The sequence below is a fragment of the Mobula birostris genome, chromosome 16 (assembly GCF_030028105.1).
Source record: "Mobula birostris isolate sMobBir1 chromosome 16, sMobBir1.hap1, whole genome shotgun sequence".
Classification (NCBI taxonomy): domain Eukaryota; kingdom Metazoa; phylum Chordata; class Chondrichthyes; order Myliobatiformes; family Myliobatidae; genus Mobula; species Mobula birostris.
In genome coordinates, this window is record NC_092385.1 from 4,687,925 (window position 1) to 4,710,811 (window position 22,887).

Genomic DNA, 22,887 nt, shown 5'->3' on the forward strand with positions numbered 1-22,887 from the left:
ACATCCAGCGGCTGACACTGAGCCTTTAGTGTGCATCTAATTACCTAAGAGTGATCCCTACCACAAAGACTACCACTCTGAGGGAACATTTCTGAGTGCAACGAGACACAATGTTTAGCACTTGGGGGTCTGTGTGCATTTTCCATCACTATGGTGGATTTGTGGAAGAACAATAAAATATTAGAGTGAAAGAATTGAACATTAATAAGTACAACAGAGTTTAATTCGATAATTTCCAACTATATTCTACTAATAGGTCATGAACTCCAGACTTGATTGATAAACTTTGCTAGGAGTCAAGAAGCAACATAAAAAACCTGGCCAAGGACAGGAAAATAAAGCAAAATACTGGAGAATGGATGAACACAAGATATTTTGGAGGTGCCAGACTTCTAGAGCATCACACACAAAGTACTAGAGGAATTTAGCAGGTTAGGCAGCATCTATTGAGGGGAATAAAGGGTTTCTTCGTCAGTCGAAGAGAATGATGAACGGTCTTGGTCCAAAACATCGACTGTTTATTTCTCTCTATAGACGTTGCCTGACCTGCTAAGTTCCTCCAGCATTTTGTGTGTGTTGCTAGATGACACCAGGTTAGGTACATATGCATACACAACAGATTACATATTCACTGCTTTGAATTGAATTGACTTTATTACTTACATCCTTCATATACATGAGGAGTAAAAATCTTCACGTTACGTCTCCGTCTAAATGTGCAATGTGCAATTTATAGTAATTTATAATAAATAATATGTACAACAGGACAGTCAATATAACATAGAAATACAGTTGTGTCAGCATGAATTAATCAGTCTGATGGCCTGGTGGAAGAAGCTAACCCAGGCTTTTATGCTGCAATACTTTTTCCCGGATGGTAGCAACTGGAACAGTTTGTGGTTGGGGTGACCCTGGACCCCAATGATCGTTCGGGTCCTTTTTACACACCTATCTTTGTAAATGTCCTGAATAGTGGGAAGTTCACATCCACAGATGCCCTGGGCTGCCTGCAGAGTCCTGCTTGTTACCTGCTGGCATTTAGGCTGCAATGAAGGTCTTCCATCTCTGTCCTTGGCCATCTTCTATACTGTGCCCCAGGTGTGGTTTAGGATCCTCATTTCTGGCTCTACGGTACGGCGCCAAGTTGTCTTTGGTCCCCCATGTTTCCTCCACCCTTCAGGGGTCCTCTCGGTTTTCACTCATTCCAGTCATGCAAGTCCCAGGTGGAGTGTCAGGAACACCATCACACACAGATATAGAGGGATTCTTCATTGCTGTTTCAGTAAGTTTTTTTTTCACCGGTCAGGTTTGTTAGTCCTGAACAGAACCCCCGAGGACCGGTGGAACACCCTTAGTCTGGCCTCTACCTTTTGACCTGTTAGGCATGGGTGACCCTACCCAGAGTCAAAGCACAAGGCCCTGGTTCCAGTCAACTTAGCTGCGCAGGTCACTGAGGCATGCAAGCCTCCAAACCCTATACAAGGTTGTGGTCCTCTTGGAGGACCCAACAGATTAATGCATTATTATAAGCATGTTGAAAGGATGCAAGCAACCTCAAGAGAAAAAGATTCCAGTGCTTTCCCGGTGTATATGATGACCTGGGATCAGGTCAGCTGGTATCTGCAGGATTCCTTGTGAATACAAAGCAGTGTATATTGGCCAGACGGGGCACACGGTGGAAACCCGCACCAAGGAGCACAGGAGGTGTATCCATTTAGGTTACCTGGAGAAATCAGTGGTAGCAGAACGCTGCATTCACAATGCCTGTAGGATTGACTTCGATGGCACAAAACTACTGTGCCGCGCCAATGGCTTTTTGGATCACCTAAAGAAAGCCATTGAAATAAAACTAGAAAAGAATTTTAACAGAGACGAGGTGTCACTCTAAGTTAGAACTGGAATTAGATTGTAAACAAGATGGGAGAGCAGAGATCTGATTGGATGAGGACTAACCAATAAGGAGGGACGGAATACAGGGATATAAATATCACCGGACTAGACCTGTCCAGGAAATATCCATGAAGAAGATGGCAGAGTTTGTCATCAAAATTTCAGTTATAATCGATATCTGTTCTTGGCTTGAAGCCCAAGAAGAGCTCATTCATAATCTCAAGAGAACTCATGTCATTCTAAAATGTGTATAGTTACGTACAGAAATAGAAAATGAGCATGCTCCCTGACCTGCTGAGTTCTCTCCATCTCTGTTCTGGAGCAATGCACTGATGCAGCTCACCGAGGTTTCCTTTATATCCTCAAGGAGAAAGGGAGCAAGCAAATGAATGTCCACAAGCAATGGTGACTTTACCATCAGCACTGTATTCGCTGAATGAGTGAAAATGGAAGTTGCACACAGTGAGATCAAACTTACATTCTCCACAAACTCTGAGGTAATTCCTGAGATCTGGGGTTAAAAACCCACCCCAAATGTGGGAATACCAGTGGAACAGAGCTGTGGGATGCAGGCTGCAGCAAAGCTCAGTCTCACAGGAAAGGCCCGGCACACTTGCCCGATCAGAGTGATACTGTTGAACTTAAAGTCAAGTTCAAAGTAAATTTGTCATATGTTACCAGTCAGCAAACTTAGACAGCTTCATCACGGGCAGCAGCCTCCCCAGCACCCAGCATCCAGCACCAAGAAGTGATGCCTCAAAAAGGTGGCACCCACCACCCAGGTCATGCCTTCTTCTCATTGCTACCATCAGGAAGGAGATACAGGAGCCTAAAGACACACACTCAGTGATTCAGGAACGGCTTCTTCCCCTCTGCCATCTGATTTCTGAATGGAGTTTGAACCCGTGAACGCTACCTCATTACTTCTTTTTCTCCTCTTTTTGCACTATTTAACTTTTTAAATGTACACCTACCCCTTACTGTAATTTACAGTTTTTATTATGCATTACAATGTACTACTCCCACATAACAACACATTTCATGAAAAATGCCAGTCGATATTAAACCTGATTCTGATTCCTAGATTCATTTCTTGCCTGCATTTACAGGAAAATAAAGAAATACAATAGAATTTATGAAAAACTTTACATAAGTAAAGGCTGACAAACAACCAATGTGCAAAAGCAGCCAGAGTGCAAATGAAAAATGAATAAATAGATAAATCAATAGGTAAATAATACTGAGAACATGAGTTATAGAGTCATTGAAAGTGGATCCTCAGCTTGTGGAATTGTTCATTGTTGTGGTGAGTAAAGTTACCCATGCTGGTTCAGGAGCCTGATGGTTGAAGGGTAATACCTGGACAGTGTGGTAGTAGTGAGAAGAGAGCATGGTCTGGACGTTGGCGTCCTTGATGATGGATGTTGCTTCCTTGTAACAGCGCTCCTTGTAGCTGCACTCAATGGTGGGGAGGGCTTTGCCTGCAATGGACTGGACTATATCTGAGTCCATCACAGGGTCTTGACCTGAAACATCGACTGTTTACTCATTTCCACAGATGCTGCCGGGCACGTGGCCAAGTGGTTAAGTCATTGGAATAGCGACCTGAAGGTCGTGAGTTCGAGCCCCAGCCGAGGAACCATGTTGCGTCCTTGAGCAAGGCACTTAATCACACATTGCTCTGCGACAACACTGGTGCCAAGCTGTATGGGTCCTAATGCCCTTCCCTTGGACAACATCCGTGTTGTGGAGAGGGGAGACTTGCAGCATAGGCAACTGCTGGTCCTCCATACAACCTTGCCCAGGCCTGCACCCTGGAGAGTGACTTTCCAGGCGCAGATCCATGGTCTCGCAAGACTAACAGATGCCTTTTAGATGCTGCCGGACCTGCTGAGTACCTCCAGTATTTTGTGTGTTGTTTGGATTTCCAGCATCTTCAGAACCTTGTGTGTTTAGAGAAGGATGTTTCTTGCTTCATGACAGAACCTTCCAAATAGGTAAAAACCATTCTCTATACTGATGTGATACGTGTGCCAAAGGAGAAAGAAGTTTTAAAGTGAGATTTAAAATAAAAGCAACACACACAAAATGCTGGAGGAACTCAGCAGGCCAGGCAGCATCTATAGAAAAGAGTAAACAGTTGACTTCTCAGGCTGAGACCTTCTATCAGTCCTAATGAAGGGTCTCGGCCCGAAACAGTGACTGTTTACTCTCTTCCATAGACGCTGTCTGGCCTACTGAGTTCCTCCAGCATTTTGTGTGTGTTGCTTGGATTTAAAGCATCTGCTGATTTTCTCTTGTTTAAAATAAAAAGGTCATGTTTTAGTTAGACTAATAGCAAAGTCCATGAATTTTAACTAAAATTATATAATTACATTGTTATTTCTGTAATCATGACCTGGAAATTGGTGCAAAATTAATGACTAAATGCTCAACATGTTAAATTATTTTCAAATTAATACACTGGATAACAAAGATTTTGCTTCCTGAATACCTTTAGGTGTATCTTATGAATTTTGCGCTACTGATCATGAAAATCACCATGAAATTTCCTTATATTGCACCTTTTCTTAATAAACATGTTTATTTCAATTCATAATTCAAGTCAATTAAAATGTTGCCTACAATAAGCTGGAAAGTTTCCTATCTTGTCCAGGCATGCTTGGGCATGCTTAGGTGGCATGGCTGCAGCATGGCAGGACAGGTCTTAATAATAATTATTGGGTTCAGGACTGTAAGGATGGAATTTGCTATCACCAGGCACAAAAATTTCTATGAAGGATTTTGATATTTGAGACAGATGCTTCCCAGAATAACTGATGCCAAGATTAAGGAAAGCATTTTTGTTGGCCTACAAATCAAACAGGTCATCAATGACAGGCAACTTGAAGAATTTCTAGTGGAACCGGAGAAAATCACATGGTAGGCATTCAAGGAAGTTGTTGAAATTTTTCTCGGCATCTACAGTGCACCAAACTACATGCAGCTGGTTGAAAGCATGCTTCAAGCATATAAAACCATGAAATGCAATATGTTACTAAAGATTCATTTTCTGCATTCCCATTTAGACTTCTTCCCTGCAAATCTTGGTGCTGTTCATGACGAGCATGGTGAAAGGTTTCATCAGGACATTGCAGTCATGGAGAAAAGATACCAGGGCAACTGGATTCCATCAATGCTGGCAAATTATCGTTGGACACTTAAGCGAGAAGCCTCAGGCACTGAGTATAAATGAAAATCATTAACAAAATATTTTTTACTTAGTTGAACTATTGCAAAGCATCAGCACCATTATGCAATTAAACACATTACATTCAATAAAAGTTAATTTGTTGTTTCTCCAAATTCCAACGTGATACAAGTAGCCTGAAATTATATTTGTGTTCATCTTCAAGCAGTCTATCATAAACAAAACAAAATTCTGAGGAAGCAACACTTTTGAAAAAAATTTGTTGTCCCGTGTTAATCCTTATTATAAAAGTCATCAAAAGGAGCAAAGCCTTTCTCACACATTAAGGCTTGCATATTTTAAACACAGAAAATCGTGAAAGTGAAAATTTAGTTTTGTTACCGGCTTTTCAGGAATAAAAAACATAATGTATTGGTTAGCACAACACTTTACAGTAGCAGTGTCCTGGGTTCAATTCCCACTGCTGTTTGTAAAGAGTTTGCACGTTCTCCCCATGACCGTGTGGGTTTCCTCCGGGTGCTCCCGTTTCCTCTCACAGTCCAAAGACGTACCAATTGGTAAACTAATTGGTCTTTGTAAATTGTCCTGAGATTAGGCTAGCGTTAAATCGGGGGTTGCTGGGCAGCCAGGAATGAAGGGCTGTAAGGGCCTACTTCGTGCTGTATCTCAATAAATAAAACATTAAAAATCCAAAATGGTTAAGGATCAAGGATCAACATTATTTGCCGTGTACATTTACAAATATTAGGAATCTGCTGTGGTGTGTTGGTCAGGGCACAATGTGCAACGAAGAACAACATCCAAAAATTAAAAGCATAAATAATTATATTGAAACATAAAGGTTAAAGTTCAAAGTAAATTTATTATCAAAGTACATAGACATCACCATATACAACCCTGACATTCATTTTCCTGTGGGCATTCACGGTAAATACAAAGAAACTCTACAGAATCAATGAAGAACTGTACACAACAAAGATGGCAGCAACCAACATCCAAAAGACAACAAATTGTGTAAATACGAAAGAGAAAAAAACAAAATAATAACAAGGATATATATATTGAGAACATGAGTTGTTGAGTCCTTGAGAGTGAGTCCATAGGTTGTGGAATCAGTTCAGAGTTGGGGTGAATGAAGCTATTGGTTCCGCTTCAAGAGCCTGATGATAACTGTTCCTGAACCTGCTAGTTTGAGACCTGAGGCTCCTGTACCTCCCGTTGGGAGTAGTGAGAAGAAAACGTGGCCTGAATGATGCGGGTCTTGATGATGGATGCTGCTTTCTTATGGCAGTGCTCCATGTAAACAGGCTCACTGATGGAGAAGGCTTTGCCTGTGATGGACTGGGCCAGATTCACCACTTTTTAATTTTATTTTTATTTATTTAGAGATACAGCATGGAACAGGCCCTTCTGGCCCAACGAGCCACTCATTCAGCGCTAGCCTAATCACAGGAAAATTAATCTACTAACCAGTATGTCTTTGAACTGTGGGAGGAAACTGGAGTACCTGGAGGAAAAGCAGGGGCACACAGGAGGAGCGTATAACCAAGGTGTAATTGTGTTGTGCTAACTGCTACACTACCATGGTGCCCTACTTTCTGTAGCCTTTTCTGTTCCTGTGTATTGGTGTTCCCATCCCAGGTTGTGATGCAACCACACCATGCACAGGAAGCAAACAGGAGCAGGGAACAATTTCCTTCGTGTTAGAGGTTGTTCATGAAAACAAACTGGCTCATTAAAAATGTCACTCATGGTCAAAGAAAAAAATGAAAGGATTAAACACTTCAGATAGGTAAATGGTTTATAGAAAGGCCATTTTTATGCTTCAACTACTATACATAAATTGTTTACAGAAAGAGCCACTTTGTACTTAAAAGCGAATCACTGGGTTTTAATCCTTGTTTTTTATTTCATACCAATTGCCGTGATAAGTGGATATAACCACATAAAATCTTCACAATTTACAAATTTGTTAAAATATTAAACAGAGCTGGCTTGCTTGAAAAGACAACTGTTACATTACATAAAGCACATGAGAATTGATTCCCCACCCCAGAAAGTAAAGGGGGACATTTACTACGTAAATGGATTAACTTGCAATTTAAACAAGATGTATTCCACAAATAACATTATATCCCTTATTGCTAAATACATTTCCATTCCAAACCTATTCAAATGTAACAGGCTATTTGGAGTTCAACATTTGCCCACAGGCAGGGCATACTAAAATGTAAATTAATAAATTAGATATCTACATCTGCACAGGCAAAAAAAACTCAACTGAACCCTACAGGGGCAATTAGAACAACAAATTTTGAACTCTGCACATTTGGTCACGCAAATTCAGTAGGACCATGGCAATATCACAAGAACAATACAACAATTCATCTTTTATATCCTTACAGAAAACGCTTTCAGGACATCTTTCAATCTCTGCAGATACCTTCAGGAGTCTTCAAGCCCCACAGGCATTTCATTTAATTTCTTTCAGAGTTAAGAAGTGCAGGGTTATTTTTCAAACTAAACTTAACACAGAATTCAGTTTCATAAGGAGCAGGAATCCAGAGGTACATTAATATAACCAGAGACATCGTCGGCTTGCAAAATGAAAATTTCAGTGTTTAGAGGAAACACCTTGACTTTAAAATTAAATGTTTATTCATACTGAGAAGCCAGTCTCACCCCATCTTGCTCTTCCATCCCGGTCACTTTTCAAGATCTGTGCTCCTCCAATTCCAGCCTCTGCTCTTCGTTCAATTAATCTCCCTAAGGCCATAAACTCTGGAATTCTGATTTTAAACCTCTTCTTTTGTACCTTAAACTTCAATAAACACTAAATCATTGGTCAAACAGAATCAGAACTGCAATCAGAATCAGTTCTGTTCGTGCCATCTCATTATAGAAAGGACATGGAAGCTTTAGAGAGAGTGCAGAGGAGATTTACCAGGGTTCTGCCTGGATTGGAGAGCATGTCTTATGAGAATAGGTTGAGCGAGCTAGGGCGTTTCTCTTTGGAACAAAGGAAGGTGAGAGATCACGATAGAGTTGCATAAGATGATAGAGAGGCATCGCCTTTTTCTCAGAGCTGAAATGTCTAATATGAGGTGACTGGAGGAAAGTATAGGAGGGATGTCAAAAATAGGATTTTTTACACAGAGAGTGGAGGGTGTCTGCCAGGAGTGGTGGTAGAGGGAGATATCTTAGTTAGATTTAAGAGACTTAGATAGACATGTGGATGAAAGAAAAAATGATGGACTGTGTGGGAGGAAAGCATTAGATTGATTTTGGAGTAGGTTAAAAGGTTAGTACAACATCGTGGGATGAAAGGCCTGTACTGTGCTGTACTGTTCTGTGTAATAACTGTATATCAAGTAAATTCACTCAAGCATCTGAATATCTCCTTCTGTGGTTCAGTGATACAGTTTGTATGAAGTGCATTCTATTTTCTATTTTTGTTGCTATATAAATGCATTTTTCTTTCTAGAGGATAAAGATAGGAAAGAAAAATTAAAAAATAAATAAATCCCTTTGCTCTTCATCTCCCCACTCTGGCCTCTTACCTCTTCTCCTCACCTGCCTATCCTCTTCCCTGGTTCCTCTCCTCTTTCCCTTTTTCACATTATCAACTCTCCTCTCCTATCAGATTTCTTCTTCTTCAGTTGTTTGCCTTTTTCACCTATCACCTCCCAGCTTCTTACTTTATCCCCCCACACCCACCCACCTGCCTTCACCTATCACCTTCAAGCTTGTTCTCCTCCCACATCTTCTTATTCCGATATCTTCCCCCTTCTATTTCCAGTCCTAATGAAGGATCTCAGCCCGAAACATTGACTCTTTATTCCTCTCCATAGGTGCTGCCTGACTTGCTGAGTTCCTCCAGCGTTTTGTGTATTACCTCACAATCTACCTCATTATAATCTTGCATATTACCGTCACCTGCACTGCAATTTCTCTGTCACTGTAATGGTTTATTCTGCACTCTTAATATTTTTCTTTACCTTCTATTTTATTTACATATCTTTTATTTATTGCAATACAGCGTGGAATAGGCCCTTCTGGCCCTTTGAGCTACGTCACCCAGCAACTCCCCGCTTTAATCCTAGCCTAATAATGGAACAATTTACAATGACCATTTAACCAATTAACTGGTACGTCTTTGGATTGTGGGAGGAAACTGGAGCATCTGGAGGAAACCCACATGGAGAGAACCTACAAACTCCTTACAGGCAGCGATGGGAATTGAACCCATGTCGCCTGTACTGTAAGGTGTTGTGCTAACCACTATGCTACCATACCGCATGTTGTTGTAATAAATTAATCTGTATGGCCAGTATGCAGGACTTTCACTGTACTTTGGTACATGTGACAATTTACCAGCTTAAAACTAAATAGAAACAACAGGAATTCTGCAGATGCTGGAAATTCAAGCAACACACATCAAAGTTGCTGGTGAACACAGCAGGCCAGGCAGCATCTCTAGGAAGAGGTACAGTCGACGTTTCAGGCCCAGACCCTTCGGTCTCGGTCTGAAACGTCGACTGTACCTCTTGCTAGAGATGCTGCCTGGCCTGCTGCGTAAAACTAAATGGGTTGGTATATTTGAGGAATGATAAGGGTTAGAAGCCCACTTGCTATTAACTAGTAATATCTAGAAAATAAGTTGTAAAATTAGTCAGCTCCATCATGGGCAATAGCCTCCACTGTATCTAAGACATCTTCAAGGAATGGTGCATCAGAAAGGTGGTGTCCATTATTAAGGACCTCCATCACCTTCTTCTCATTGCTACCATCAGGGAGGAGATACAGAAGTCTGAAGGCACACACTCAATGATTCAGGAATAGCTTCTTCCCCTCTTCCATCCAATTTCTAAATGGTCGTTGAACACTAACTCACTACTTTTTTTTTAAATTTCTGTTTTTGCATAATTATTTTAATTAGTTAATGCAATTCTTTTTTTTCCCCAAATTTATCTAGTACTGCATTGTACTGCTGCCGCAAAGTTAACAAAACTCATGACATATTCTAGGAATTTTCAACCAGATTCTGATTCTGATAAGGAGGACAAAGTAAGGAAATGGTGAACAAAATGGAAGATGAGATACTGAAAAACATAAGGATCTGAAAACCAATGAAGAAGAATATCACACAAAAAGAACACTCACACATTTCTTGCAGGAGAGTAAAAGAGCAAGGAGTAAAGGGTTCTTCACATATTCTAATTAAACAGCCAGGATAAACATCAGATGGGCTCATGTTTCATACTGGCTCATTGCTGATGTACAGTACTTGACTGAAACAGCCCTTTTCCAGTCCATTGACTATTTCCAAGTTAACATTTTTGGCTTCCACTCACTTCATTTTGAATTCATCCCAGCTGAAACACAGAATTCCACTGGGAGGACCTGAAACGGTTGTTTTATTTGGAAGCAGGGAAGCAGAGAGAAGTATAATAAAATTACGCTCTGGCCACATCTCTTGGAAGAAAAGATTAGAGAAGGAAAGGTTAGAAAAGTTATCATAAGAGAAAAGCAAAGATGAAGGAAACAAAATCAAATCTGTATTTAGACAAGAGGGATTAACAATCTGAACCCTCAAGAGAAGCGAGTTACATTATAATTCATGTTCCATTGAACGGACCCACCCAAAATATTAATCTATTTTTGTCTTCAGATGTGGACAAGCATATCAAATGTTTATAGGAATTTTCCATTTAAATAAATCATTGGTTAATTTCCACAGGAGATTGGCTGTCATGGTCCAACCAGGTAGATGCCACAGCCAAGAAAGCTCAACCAGGTAGATGCCACGGCCAAGAAAATGCCCTCTACTTCCTGAGGAGGCAAAAGAGATTTGGAATTTCCGCTTTGACCCTCAGCAAGACTCAATGCACCATAGAAAGCATCCTATCCGGTTGCAATACAGCTTTGTCCAGCAACTGCTCAGCCTGTGACTACAAGAAACAGAAGAGAGTTTTAGCACAGCTCAGTACAGAAATCAGCTTCCCCTCCATGGATTCTGTCTGTTCGTCTTGCTGCCTCAGCAGAGCAGCCAGCATAATCAAAGACCTCACCCACCCTGGGCATTCTCTCTTCTCCACTCTCCCATCAGGCAGAAGCTATAAAAGCCTAAAAATGTGTATCATGAGGCTCAAGAACACCTTCTGTCCAACTGATATGACTAGTACCAAAACATGGACTCTCGACATCAAAATCAACCTCATTATGGCCTTGCACCTTATTGTCTACCTGCACTGCACTTTCTCTGTAACTGTAACACTTCATTCTATATTCCGATATTGTTTTCCCTTGTACTGCCTCAAGTACAATTGGAATGAAATGATCTGTATGAAAGGTACATAAGACAAAATTTTTCACTATACGTGTGACAATAATAAACTAATTTACCAGTTAGAAGGGGATATCTGCAGCTCCTTACAGACCATGCTAGGGAACTGGAGTTGCATACGAGAGAATGAGGGGGTGATAGACAAGAGCTATAGGGAGGCACAGGTTAAGTATCCAAAAATCCAAAATCCTAAAACTTTCAAAATCCAAATATTTTTTGAGTGCTGACATGATGTCAAAAATGGAAAATTCCACAAGGCGCTGGTAAGGTTCCCAGGCGATGCACACCACAGACAGTTCTGAGAAGTGATCTTCATATGTAATGAACAGAAGTTAATGAAAATTAGAAAAACACATTACAAAGTGAAAAATGAAGACCTTGATCGTTGGTTGAAAGAGAGGATTTATCAGCATCAGAGTGAACATATGGCATACTGATCATGAAACAAGCAAAGACCTATCACGATGAACTGAAAATTGAAGGTAATTGTGAATATTCAGCAGACTGGTCTTAAAAATTTAAGAAAAGCCATGGCAATAAGTTTCTAAAGATTTGTGGTGATAAAGCATCTGCTGATCATGAAGCAGCAGGGAAATTCATTAGTAAGTTTGCCAAGAACTTCACAGATAAAAATCTAACACACTGAACGGCTGCATCAATACGCATGACCAACAAGACAAAGACTGCTTACCGATAGCACATAAATTCAGAGTCAGGACTGATGGTGATACCAAACAGTCACTGACTATCCGCCTGGGTGGGAGAGGTAGTGATCATCATCATCATCATCATCATCAGGTGCCATGCCCAGTTTGACCTTTGACTGCCATGGCTCACACACTCCTGTTTCGGGTCAAGTGGATCAATTCATTCGTATTCATTACCAGTTCTCTGGCTGTTGTCTCCATCATCATTTGTCTTTGTCTTCCTCTTGCTTTATTCCCTTCAATCTTTCCCATAATTACCGTGCATTCTAACTCCTCTTTCCTAATCACATGTCCAATGAAGTTACGTTGCCTTTTCATGATCTCATACATTATTTCTCTTTTTGTGTTTGCTCTGTTCATGACATCCTTGTTAGATATTCGTTTCATCCATGATATTCTTTGCATCCTCCTCAAAAACCACATCCCTGCTGCTTCAATTAGTTTCCTCATGTTACTAGATATTGTCCAACAGTCTGAGCCATATAACATAACTGGATAAATGTAACATTTCAGTACTCTGAGGTGGGTTGTCATGCCTAGTTTAGTGTTGGTCAGTATACTCTTCATTCTCATAAAGGTGTCTTTTGCCATCCCTATTCTTCTTTTGATGCCATCTGATGACACCCAGCTTCCTAAGTAGCAAAAGTTCTGTACTTGTTTTACATCTTCCCCATTTATTCTCAGCCTGCAGATAGGATTCTCTTTCTTTTTAGACATCACCATACATTCTTTTTGCGATTGATAGATAGACCCATTTCTGCACTTTCTTCAACAACTATATCAATTAAGTTTTGTAGTTCTTCCTCCGTACTTGCAATTAACACAGTGTCATCCGTATATCTGAAATTATTGATGCTTTCACCACCAACTTTGATTCCCAAGATGTCTCTTGTTTTTTTGTAATATTGTTTCACTGTACACATTAAACAAATCAGGGGAGAAAACACACCCTTGTCTAACGCCTCTCTTGATTTTCGTAAACTGATTCGCTTCTCCATCTATTCTCACAGCGGCAGTTTGTTCCCAGTACAGATTCCTGATTAGGCGGAGGTCTTTCGAATCTAGATCTAGAGTTTCCTGTAATATTTCAAATAACTTATTGTGCTTCATTTTATCAAATGCTTTTGTGTAGTCGATAAAACAAACAAATCTTTTTGCACTTGAATAGCTCGTTCTGATAGTATCCTTAACATCAATATCACGTTTCTTGTACCTTTGTCTTTCACAAAACCACATAGTTCTTTACCTATTTACCTATAGTGACAGCTTACCTTTCTGAAGGTTCAATATACATGTCATTGTTTCATGCAGAATCCCACCCCTCACCTGTCATAGTTGCCATGGAACGGGTGGCTGTTTGAAATCAGTGGCGGATCTGAAGCCAGTCACAGCACTGGAACACCATCGAGGGCAGTCATTCAACTCCGACAGTCTGTGGAGGACCCAGCTCCATCGTGTCAGACTCTGCTCCAGCTGTGGACTGTATACTCTGTGAGCTTCACTCTAGTTGCACGTATGCTGTATGTGTAATGCAACTGGTTTTCGTATTTAGACTTGGGTCCCACGTTTGGCGGCACAGTAACATAGTTGCTTTATGAAACCAGTGACGCAGGTTCAATTCCCGCTGCTGCCGGTAAAGAGTTTGTATGTTCTTCCTGTTTTCCTCCCACAGTCCAAAGACATAGTGGTTGGAAGGCTAATTGGTCATTGTAAATTGTCCCATGACTAGGCTAGGATTAAATCATGGGATTGCTGGGCAGTACAACTTGAAGGGCTAGAAGAGCCTGTTCCATGCTGTATCGCAATAAATAAATAAATAAATAAATCTCCTGGGCATCTCATTATATAGATGCAAATATTCCAAAATCCAAAATCCAAAACACTTCCCACCCCAAGCAGGGGTACTCCAGCTGTAGTCACTCCTGAGTTAGAGGAGGCATGTAGCTGAGGGAAAAGAAATAGTTGGATACTCAGAGTACCCCTGCGACCATTCCCCTCAATAATAAATAATTTTGGATACTGTTGTTGGGAGGGAGCGGAAATGACCTACCGGGGAAAGCTGCAGAGACCAGATCTCTGGCACTGAGTCTTGCTCTGTGGCTCAGAAGGGAATTAGGGGGACAATAGAATGCAGTGATGATAGGGGATTCCAAAGTTAGAGGAGCAGACAGGAGTATCTGTGGACGTGAAAGAGATTCGCGGATGGCATGTTGTTTCCCAGGTGCTCAGAGGCGTCTCAGATCGGGCCCACAGTACTTTAAAGAGGGAGGGTGAGCAGCCAGAACTCGTGGTACATATTGATACCAATGGCATAAAAAGGAAAAGGGATGAGGTTCCGAAGAGAGAATATAGAGAACTAGGCAGAAAGCCCAAAAGCAGGACCTCCAGGGGAGTAAGCTCTGGACTGCTGTGTGCGGCACACGCCAGTGAGGGTAAGAAAAAGATGATTTGCCGTATGAATGTGTGGCTGAGGAATTGGTGCAGGGGGCAGGGTTTTGGAGCTCTGGATCATTGAGATCTCTTCTGCAGAAGTTATGACCTATACAAAAAGGATGGGTTACACCTGAACTTGTATTCTGAGGCAGAGTCTTCCGTCCTAAATCGTCAGCACAATCCTTGATAATTTGATTTGATACAAAAGACACATTTCACTGCATGTTTTGATGTATATGTGACAAATAAAGTTTACCTTTAATCATTAAAATGCCATCTTCCTACGAAATGGCTTACATACTACCCAGCAATGTGGTTGCCTCTTAAAGATTATCTGACCCAGCAAAGTCCAGCAAGCACTCAACGATTATCAGAGGGTAATGAGTGCTGGTCTTGTTGGCATCACCAAGATCCCAAAAATTTAATTGAAAGGACAATGGTTAAATTGAACCAGGCGATGTTCAAAGTAAATGTATTATCCAAGTACATATATGTCACCATATACAACCCTGAGATTTGTTTTTTTGTGGGCATACCCACTAAATCCAATAACCATAATAATTAATGAATGACCGTACCCAACAGGGTGGAAAACCAGTGTGCAAAAGACAACAAACTGTGAAAATACAAAAAAGGGGGAATAATAATAAATAAATAAATAAACAAACAAACAGGCAATAAATATCGAGGAAATGAGATGAAGAGTTCTTGAAAGTGAGTCCTTAGTTTGTGGCAACATTTCAGTGATAGACAAGTGAAATTGAATGAAGTTATCCGCTTTGGTTTAAGAGCCTGATGGTTGAGGGGTTACAACTGTTCGTGAACCTGAGGCCCCTGTACTTTCTTCCTGATGGCAGCACTGAGAAGAGAGCACAACCTGTGTGATGGGGTCACTGATGATGGACGTTGCTTTCCTGTGACAACACCTCACATAGATATGCTCAGTTGTGGAGAGGGCTTTACCAATGACGGACTGGGCTGTATCCACCACTTATTGTTGGATTTTCTGTTCAAGGGCATTGGTGTTTCCATACCAGGCTGTGATGCAGCCAGTCAATATACTCTCCACCACACATGTATAGAGGTTTGTCAAAGTTTTAGATGTCATGCCGAATCTTGGCAAACTCTGAAGGTAATAGAAGCATTGCCAAGCTTTCTTCATAATTTCACTTCTGAAGCCAAGGACACGTCCTCTGAAATGATAACACCGAGGAAATTAAGGTTGCTGAATGGCTCCGTTTCTAATCTCCCAATGAGGAGTAGATCAAGGACCTCCGGTTTCCTCCTCCAGAAGTCAATAATCAGCTCCTTGGTCTTGTTGACATTGAGTAAGACATCGCTGCTGTGGCACCACTCAGCCCGATTTTCAATCTCCCTCCTATATGCTGATTCGTCACCACCTTTGATTTGACTGATAGCAGTGGCATTAGCCAACTTAACAATGGCATTGGAGCTGTGCATAGCCACATAGTCATGTGTAAAGCAAGTAGAGCAGAGGGGGCTAAGCACACAGCCTTGCGGTGCATCTCTGCTGATGGAGATTGTAGAGGAGACGTTGTTACCAATCCAAACCGACTGGGGTCTGCAAGTGAGGAAATCAAAGATCCAATTGCAAAAGCAGGTATTGAGACCAAGGTCGTGAAGCTCATTGGTTAGTTTTTAGGGGATGATAGTATTGAATATTGAACTATAGTCCAAAAAGAGCATCCTGATGTATGCAGCATTGCTGTCCAGATGTTCCAGGATTGAGTGAAATGGCATCTGTTGTGGACCTATTGTGCCGGAAGGGAAACTGGTGCATATCCAAGCCACTTCTCCGGCAGAAGCTGATATATTTCATCACCAACCTCTCAAAACACCTCATCACAGTGGATGTAAGTGCTGCTGGATCACTGTCACTGAGACAGGTTACCACGGTCTTCTTAGGCACTGGTATAATTGAAGCCTGCTTGAAGCAGGTGGGTACCTAAGACTGTTGAAGTGAGAGTTTAAAGGTCTCAGTGAACACTCCAGCCATTTGATCAGCACAGGGCTTTAGTGCTTGGCCAGGTACCCCATCTGGGCCAAATGTTTTCCCTGGTTTCACCCTCCTAGAGGAATCTCTTATGTCAGAGAGCCGAGATTCTCAGTAACACAAGCCATTCAATCGGAACATATAGAGTAAGTTCTTTTAACCATCTCAATATTTCCTTCATCAGGACTCATGGGTGTTGAGAAGAATACTTTGGGATCTTGGTGTTGCTAGTATTTAAGAAGAAACCAATCTGATGGAGGTTCTCAGCGTGAATAGTCAATTGTTTATTCCTCTCCACAAATCTATCACTAGATACTCCAGAAATATTGAAAGGTCTGAATAGAACAGACATGAAGAGAATGTTTCCAACAGTGAGAGAGTTAGCAAAGCCTCGGAATACATGGACGCCCCTTTATAACAGAGCTGAGAAAGAGTTTCTTCGGCCAGAGGATGGAGAATCTGTGGAGTTCATTGACACAGACGGCTGTGAAGGCCAAGTCACTGGGTGATTGGTTCTTGATTAGTCAGGGCATCAAAAGTTACAGGGTGAAGGCAGGAGAATGGGGTTGAGAGGGAAAATAAATCAGACACAATTGAATGGTAGAGCAGAGTTGTTGGGCCAAATGGCATAATTCAACTCCTATGCATTATGGTCTTATTGAAAATGTCATGACATATATTTGAGTTTGGAACACAACTCAGTAAATTCCGCCATCTCCAACGGGATTCTGCCACCAAGCACATCTTTCCCTCCCCCCTTAATTTCCGCATTCTGCAGGGATCGCTCCCTATCTCCCTTGTCCTCTCATCCTTCCCCACTAATCTCCCTCCTGGCACTTATCCTTGCAAGCGGAACAAATGCTACACCTGCCCCTACACCTCCTCCCTCACTACCATTCAGGATCCCAAACAGTCCTTCCAGGTGAGGTGACACTTCACCTGTGAGTCTGTTGCGGATCATTTACTGTACCCGGTATACAGTATCAGTCCAAAACCACTTCTACTGTCCCAATGAGACCACATTCAGGTTGGAGCACCAACACCTTATATTCTGTCTGGGTAGCCTCCAACCTGATGGCATGAAGAACAACAGGAATTCTGCAGATGCTGGAAATTCAAGCAACACACATAAAAGTTGCTGGTGAATGCAGCAGACCAGGCAGCATCTCTAGGAAGAGATACAGTCAACGTTTCAGGCCGAGACCCTTCGTCAGGACTAACTGAAGGAAGAGTGAGTAAGGGATTTGAAAGTTGGAGGGGGAGGGGGAGATCCAAAATGATAGGAGAAGACAGGAGGGGGAGGGATGGAGCCAAGAGGTAGACAGGTGACTGGCAAAAGGGATGACATGAAGATTGATTTCTCGAACTTTCAGCAATTACCTCCCATTCATGATTCCTCATTCCTGTTTCCCTCTTTAAAGGTTTCAAAGGTACATTTAATGTCAGAGAAATGTATGCAATATACATCCTGGAATGCTTTTTCTTCACAACCATCAACAAAAACAGAGGAGTGCCCTCAAAGAATGAATGACAGTTAAACATTAGAACCCCAAAGTCCCCTCCCCAAGCTCCTCTCCCCCTTGTGTGTAAACGGCAGCAAGCAACAATCCCCCCTTCCCCTCCGACAAGAAAAAAAGCATCGGCACCCGCCACCGAGCATTCAAGCGTGAGCAAAGCAACAGCAAAGATACAGACCTGCAGTACCCCAAAGGCTACCTGTTCACCCGGTATTCGACATACCACAGGCTCTCTCTCTCTCTCTCTCTCTAATAAGGGAGAAAGACATGTTTCCGTTTCCCAGCTCTTCATCTTAACCCCTCACCCCTCCCAGTTTCACCTATCACCTACCACCTTGTAAATCTTCCTACCCCACCCCCCCCCCACCTTCTTGTTCTGATCTCATCTTTTTTTCCACTCCTAATGAAGGATCTCAGCCCAAAAAGCCAACTGTTTACTCTTTTCCATAGATGCTGCCTGGCCTGCTGAGTTCCTCCAGCATTTTGTGTGTGCTGCTTGGTTTATCAGCATCTGCAGATTTTCTTGTGTTTGAGATTCTACAGATGTTGGAAATCCAAAGGAACAAACACATACTGATGGAGAAACTCAGCAGGTCAGGCAGCATCTATACAGCAGAATGCAGTGTCAACATTTTGGGCTAAAACCCTTCCTCAGGACGTTTTGTGCAGGAAGGGTAGGAAGGAGTGTTTAGGAAGCTAACCTTGTATTCTCCAGTGTCTTCTGCATTTTCTTGGTCATTTTGTCTATCAACACCTGTTTCTTTGCCTCTGGAAGGAGGTCAATCTTGTTCAGGACCACCACCATCCGTGGACACGTAATTTCACCGATCACGAGGCACTCTGCTGACTGCGTCTGCATCCCCTTTGTCACGTCAATGACTAACATCATCAGGTCAATAATCTGCGAACCTGCAGGACAACAGACAGTTTGCTTTAGATTGCCTGAAGTAAGCTGCATCATGAAATACTTTAAAACACGGTAGTGTCGGAACACTATTACAGCGATAGTGACCCGGGTTCAAAATACCACACACACATCAAAACAGAAACAAATCCAATAAGTTAAGATCTTTTGAAGTGCACCGGTTTCCTGTTGCATTTGTATTAAAAATAAGCATCCGAAGGGTTAAATTTAATTGCATGCTTTTCCTTACTGTTTTTAGCAGGTTGACGGAATCAGTTCACAACTGAATACACCCAGAAATATTTTCCAACGTCTCCTTCCCTGTTCTATATTTATAATATATCAAATCCAGCTGGAAAGTGTTCCACCGATAGAGTCAGAGAGTTATACAGTATGGAAATTGACTCTTCAGACCAACTCCATCCAGATCAAGTGACCTATCTAATAAAAACTAACAATGTGATCATAAAGAGAATTGGGTTATAAGGCCCCCCAGAGCCTGGCCGTCCAATCAATAAGATCACATCTGACAAAAAGTCAAAGTCAATGTAAATTCATTATCAAAGTACATATATGCCATCATATACTACATTGAGATTCATTATCTTGCAAGTGTTTGCAGGAAAATGAAAAGACTATACATAAATAAAGACCATCAAAAAAGCAATGTGCAAGAAAAGACAAATCAAATATGTATGTGTGTGTGTGTGTGTGTGTGTGTGTGTGTGTGTGTCTATGTATGTACAATACACGACATGTAAAACTGCATATTAGTTCCTAATAGTTATCAATGGAGGAATTCATCTGCCGTGTTCTGTTGATTGACTGTAAATGAACAAAATCAGCGCAGAGACCTAGTGTATATAAGAACATAAGAAACAGGAGCAGGAGTCGGCCATCTGACCTGTCGAGCCTGCTCCACCATTCAATGAGATCATGGCTGATCTGACCATGGACTCATTTCCACCTATCTGTCTTTTCCCTCTATCCCTTAATTCCCCTACCATGCAAAAATCTATCCAATATATTTACTGAGGCAGCCTCTGCTGCTTCATTGGGTGGAGAATTCCACAGATTCACCGTTCTTTGGGAAAAGCAGTTCCTCCTCAACCCCCGAAACTTGAGACTATGTCTCCTAGTTCTAATCTCACCGACCAGTGAAATCAACTTTCCTGCCTCTGTCTTTTATATCCCTTTCGTAATTTGCTATGTTTCTATAAGATCTCCTCTCATTCTTCTGAATTCCAGTGAGTATATTCCCAGGTGACTCAATCTTTCTTCATAATCTAACCCCCTCATCTCTGGAATCAAACTGGTGAACCTCCTCTGCACCATCTCCAAAGCCAGAATATCCTTCCTCAAGTAAGGAGACCAGAACTACACTTAGTACTCCAGGCGCAGCCTCACCAATACCCTGTACAGTTAAGAGCATACCCTCCCTGCTCTTAAATTCAATTTCTCTCGCAATGAACACCAACACTCCATTTGCCTTCTTGATAGCCTGCTGCACCTGCAAACCAACCTTTCGTGATTCATGCGCAAGCACTCCCAAATCCCTCTGCACAGCAGCATGCTGCAATTTTTTACCATTTAAATAGCAATCTGATCTGCCATTTTTCCTTCCCAAGTGGATGATCTCACAGTTACCAACATTGCATTCCACCTGCCAAACCCTTCCCCACTCATTAAACCTATCTATATCTCTCTGCAGACTCTTCGTGCCCTCAGCACAATTTGCTTTTCCACTCAATTTAGTGTCATCAGCAAACTTAGATACACTACACTTGGTCCCCTCTTCCAGGTTGTTAATGTACATCGCGAACAGTTGCGGGCCCAGCACCGACCCCTGCAGCACACCGCTCACCACTGATTGCCAACCAGAGAAACACCCATGTATCCCAACCCTTTGCTTTCTATCCGATCCTCTATCCATGCTAATACGTCACCCCCAACTTGATGCAACCTTATCTTATGGATGTCTTTTATGTAGCACCTTATCAAATGCCTTCTGGAAATCCAAGTAAATAACGTCCATCCACTGTGCTCCTCTCTATCCACAAAGAACTCCAGCAAGTTTGTCAAACAGGACCTGCCTTTGCTGAATCCATGCTGCGTCAGCCTGACGGATCCATTTCTTTCCAGTTGCCTCACTATTTCTTCTTTAATGATAGCTTCAAGCATTTTCCCAACTACAGATGGTAAACTGACTGGCCTATAGTTACCTGCCTTTGCCTATATCCTTTTTTAAACAGTGGGATGACATTTGCCTTCTTCCAATCCGCTGGACCTGCCCAGAGTCCAGAGAATTTTGGTAAATTATCATCAAAGCCTCTGTTATAACCCCTGCCACTTCTTTCAGTATCTTGGGATGCAGACCATCAAGACCAGGAGATACGTCTATCCTTGGGCCCACAAGTTTGCTCAGCACTACCTCTTTAGTGACAGCTATTGTATCGATATCTTCACCTCCCATCACATCAATATCATCTCTCTTTGCCATGTTAGAAGTGTCCTCCACTGTGAAGACACTCTTTCTAAGAGGATCCCTAACTACAAGATCGCTAATTTTACCTGTCTCATTGCACAGGGCCGGATCTAAGATAGCACATTCCCCTGTAGGTTCAGTAACATGCTGCTCAAGAAAGCTATCATGTAGGCAATCTACGAAATCCTCTTCAAGACTGCCTCAACCAACTTGATTCACCCAATCTATGTGCAAGTTAAAGTCACCCACAATAACTGCCGTTCCTTTCTTACATGGCTCAGATACTTCTCTGTTTATTGCCTGTGCCACTAAAATGTTATTATTCAGTGGCCGATACACCACTCCCACCAGTGATTTTTTTCCTTTACTATTCCTAATCCCTACCCGGATGGATTCAACATTCTGCTCATTGGATATTATATCGTCTCTCACTATTGCCCTGATCTCATCCTTAATCAAGAGCGCTACCCCACCTCCTTTACCTTCCTGCCTATCCTTCTGTATTACCTGATATCCTTGGATATTTGATTCCCAATCCTCCCCACCCTGCAATCACGTTTCTGTAATGGCCACTAAATCATTCCCCTTTGTATTGATTTGTGCTACAAGTTCACTGACCTTGTGTAGATCATGGACTGCCTTCATACAACGTTCTCAATGATTGCATCCTCCAAATCTTCATTTTCATTGTAACCTTCAAGATTCCATAATTACCTCCATAACTCCTAACTTGTTGAAGTAGTGAAATCATTTCATCTTCACTCCTGGCCATATCTAGCATCTCCAAGCCTGAATGCTTGAAACCATGGTGTGCAAAACAGTTCTCAATTGTCTAGCTGATAATTTCTTGCCAACTATCAATGAGAATAAACACTGCTTTTTACACACAAACACATGCAACTAATGCTATTTAAAAACTGATCACTCTGAGCATGGTGTAGTGTCTAACAGCCATTCATATGCACATGACTGATGCTAGTTAGAAACTGTTCGGCAACAGTCTCCTGTCCCAATTAAGCAGCATATTGTCCCAAGCAAATGAAGGGAATTCAGCTATTTTCTCAATTTGTTTTTATTCTTTAAGAGTTGTCCCAAATAAGTGGCTATCCCAATTAATTGATGGCATAACTAACTGAAATTCACTGTATATATGTGTGTGTTTATGAATATTTTACATATATATAGTGTGTGTGTGTGTGTGTATGTATGTATATGTATATATATATATAGATAGATAGATAGATTTATATAGATATATGTAGAGTGTCAACTAAAACACTCAAAAACTTCAACAAATGTAGAAGGACCCCTACCATCCAGGACATGCCCTCTTCTCATCATTACCATCAGATAGGAGGTACAGAAGCCCAAAGGCACATTCTGTCTTCTGCTCCCTTCCAT

The 22,887-nt window shown here is 41.6% G+C and overlaps 1 protein-coding gene across 2 annotated transcripts in view; it reads right to left on the reverse strand.

Moving 5' to 3' along the window:
* Positions 1-22,887, reverse strand: part of eefsec (eukaryotic elongation factor, selenocysteine-tRNA-specific) — a 491,014-nt gene that overhangs the window by 340,114 nt on the left and 128,013 nt on the right. For both annotated transcript variants that reach the window (XM_072280243.1, XM_072280242.1), the window contains exon 2: positions 18,799-19,006. In XM_072280243.1, the coding sequence (XP_072136344.1) occupies positions 18,799-19,006 (208 nt within the window). The remainder of the gene's footprint in view (positions 1-18,798; positions 19,007-22,887) is intronic.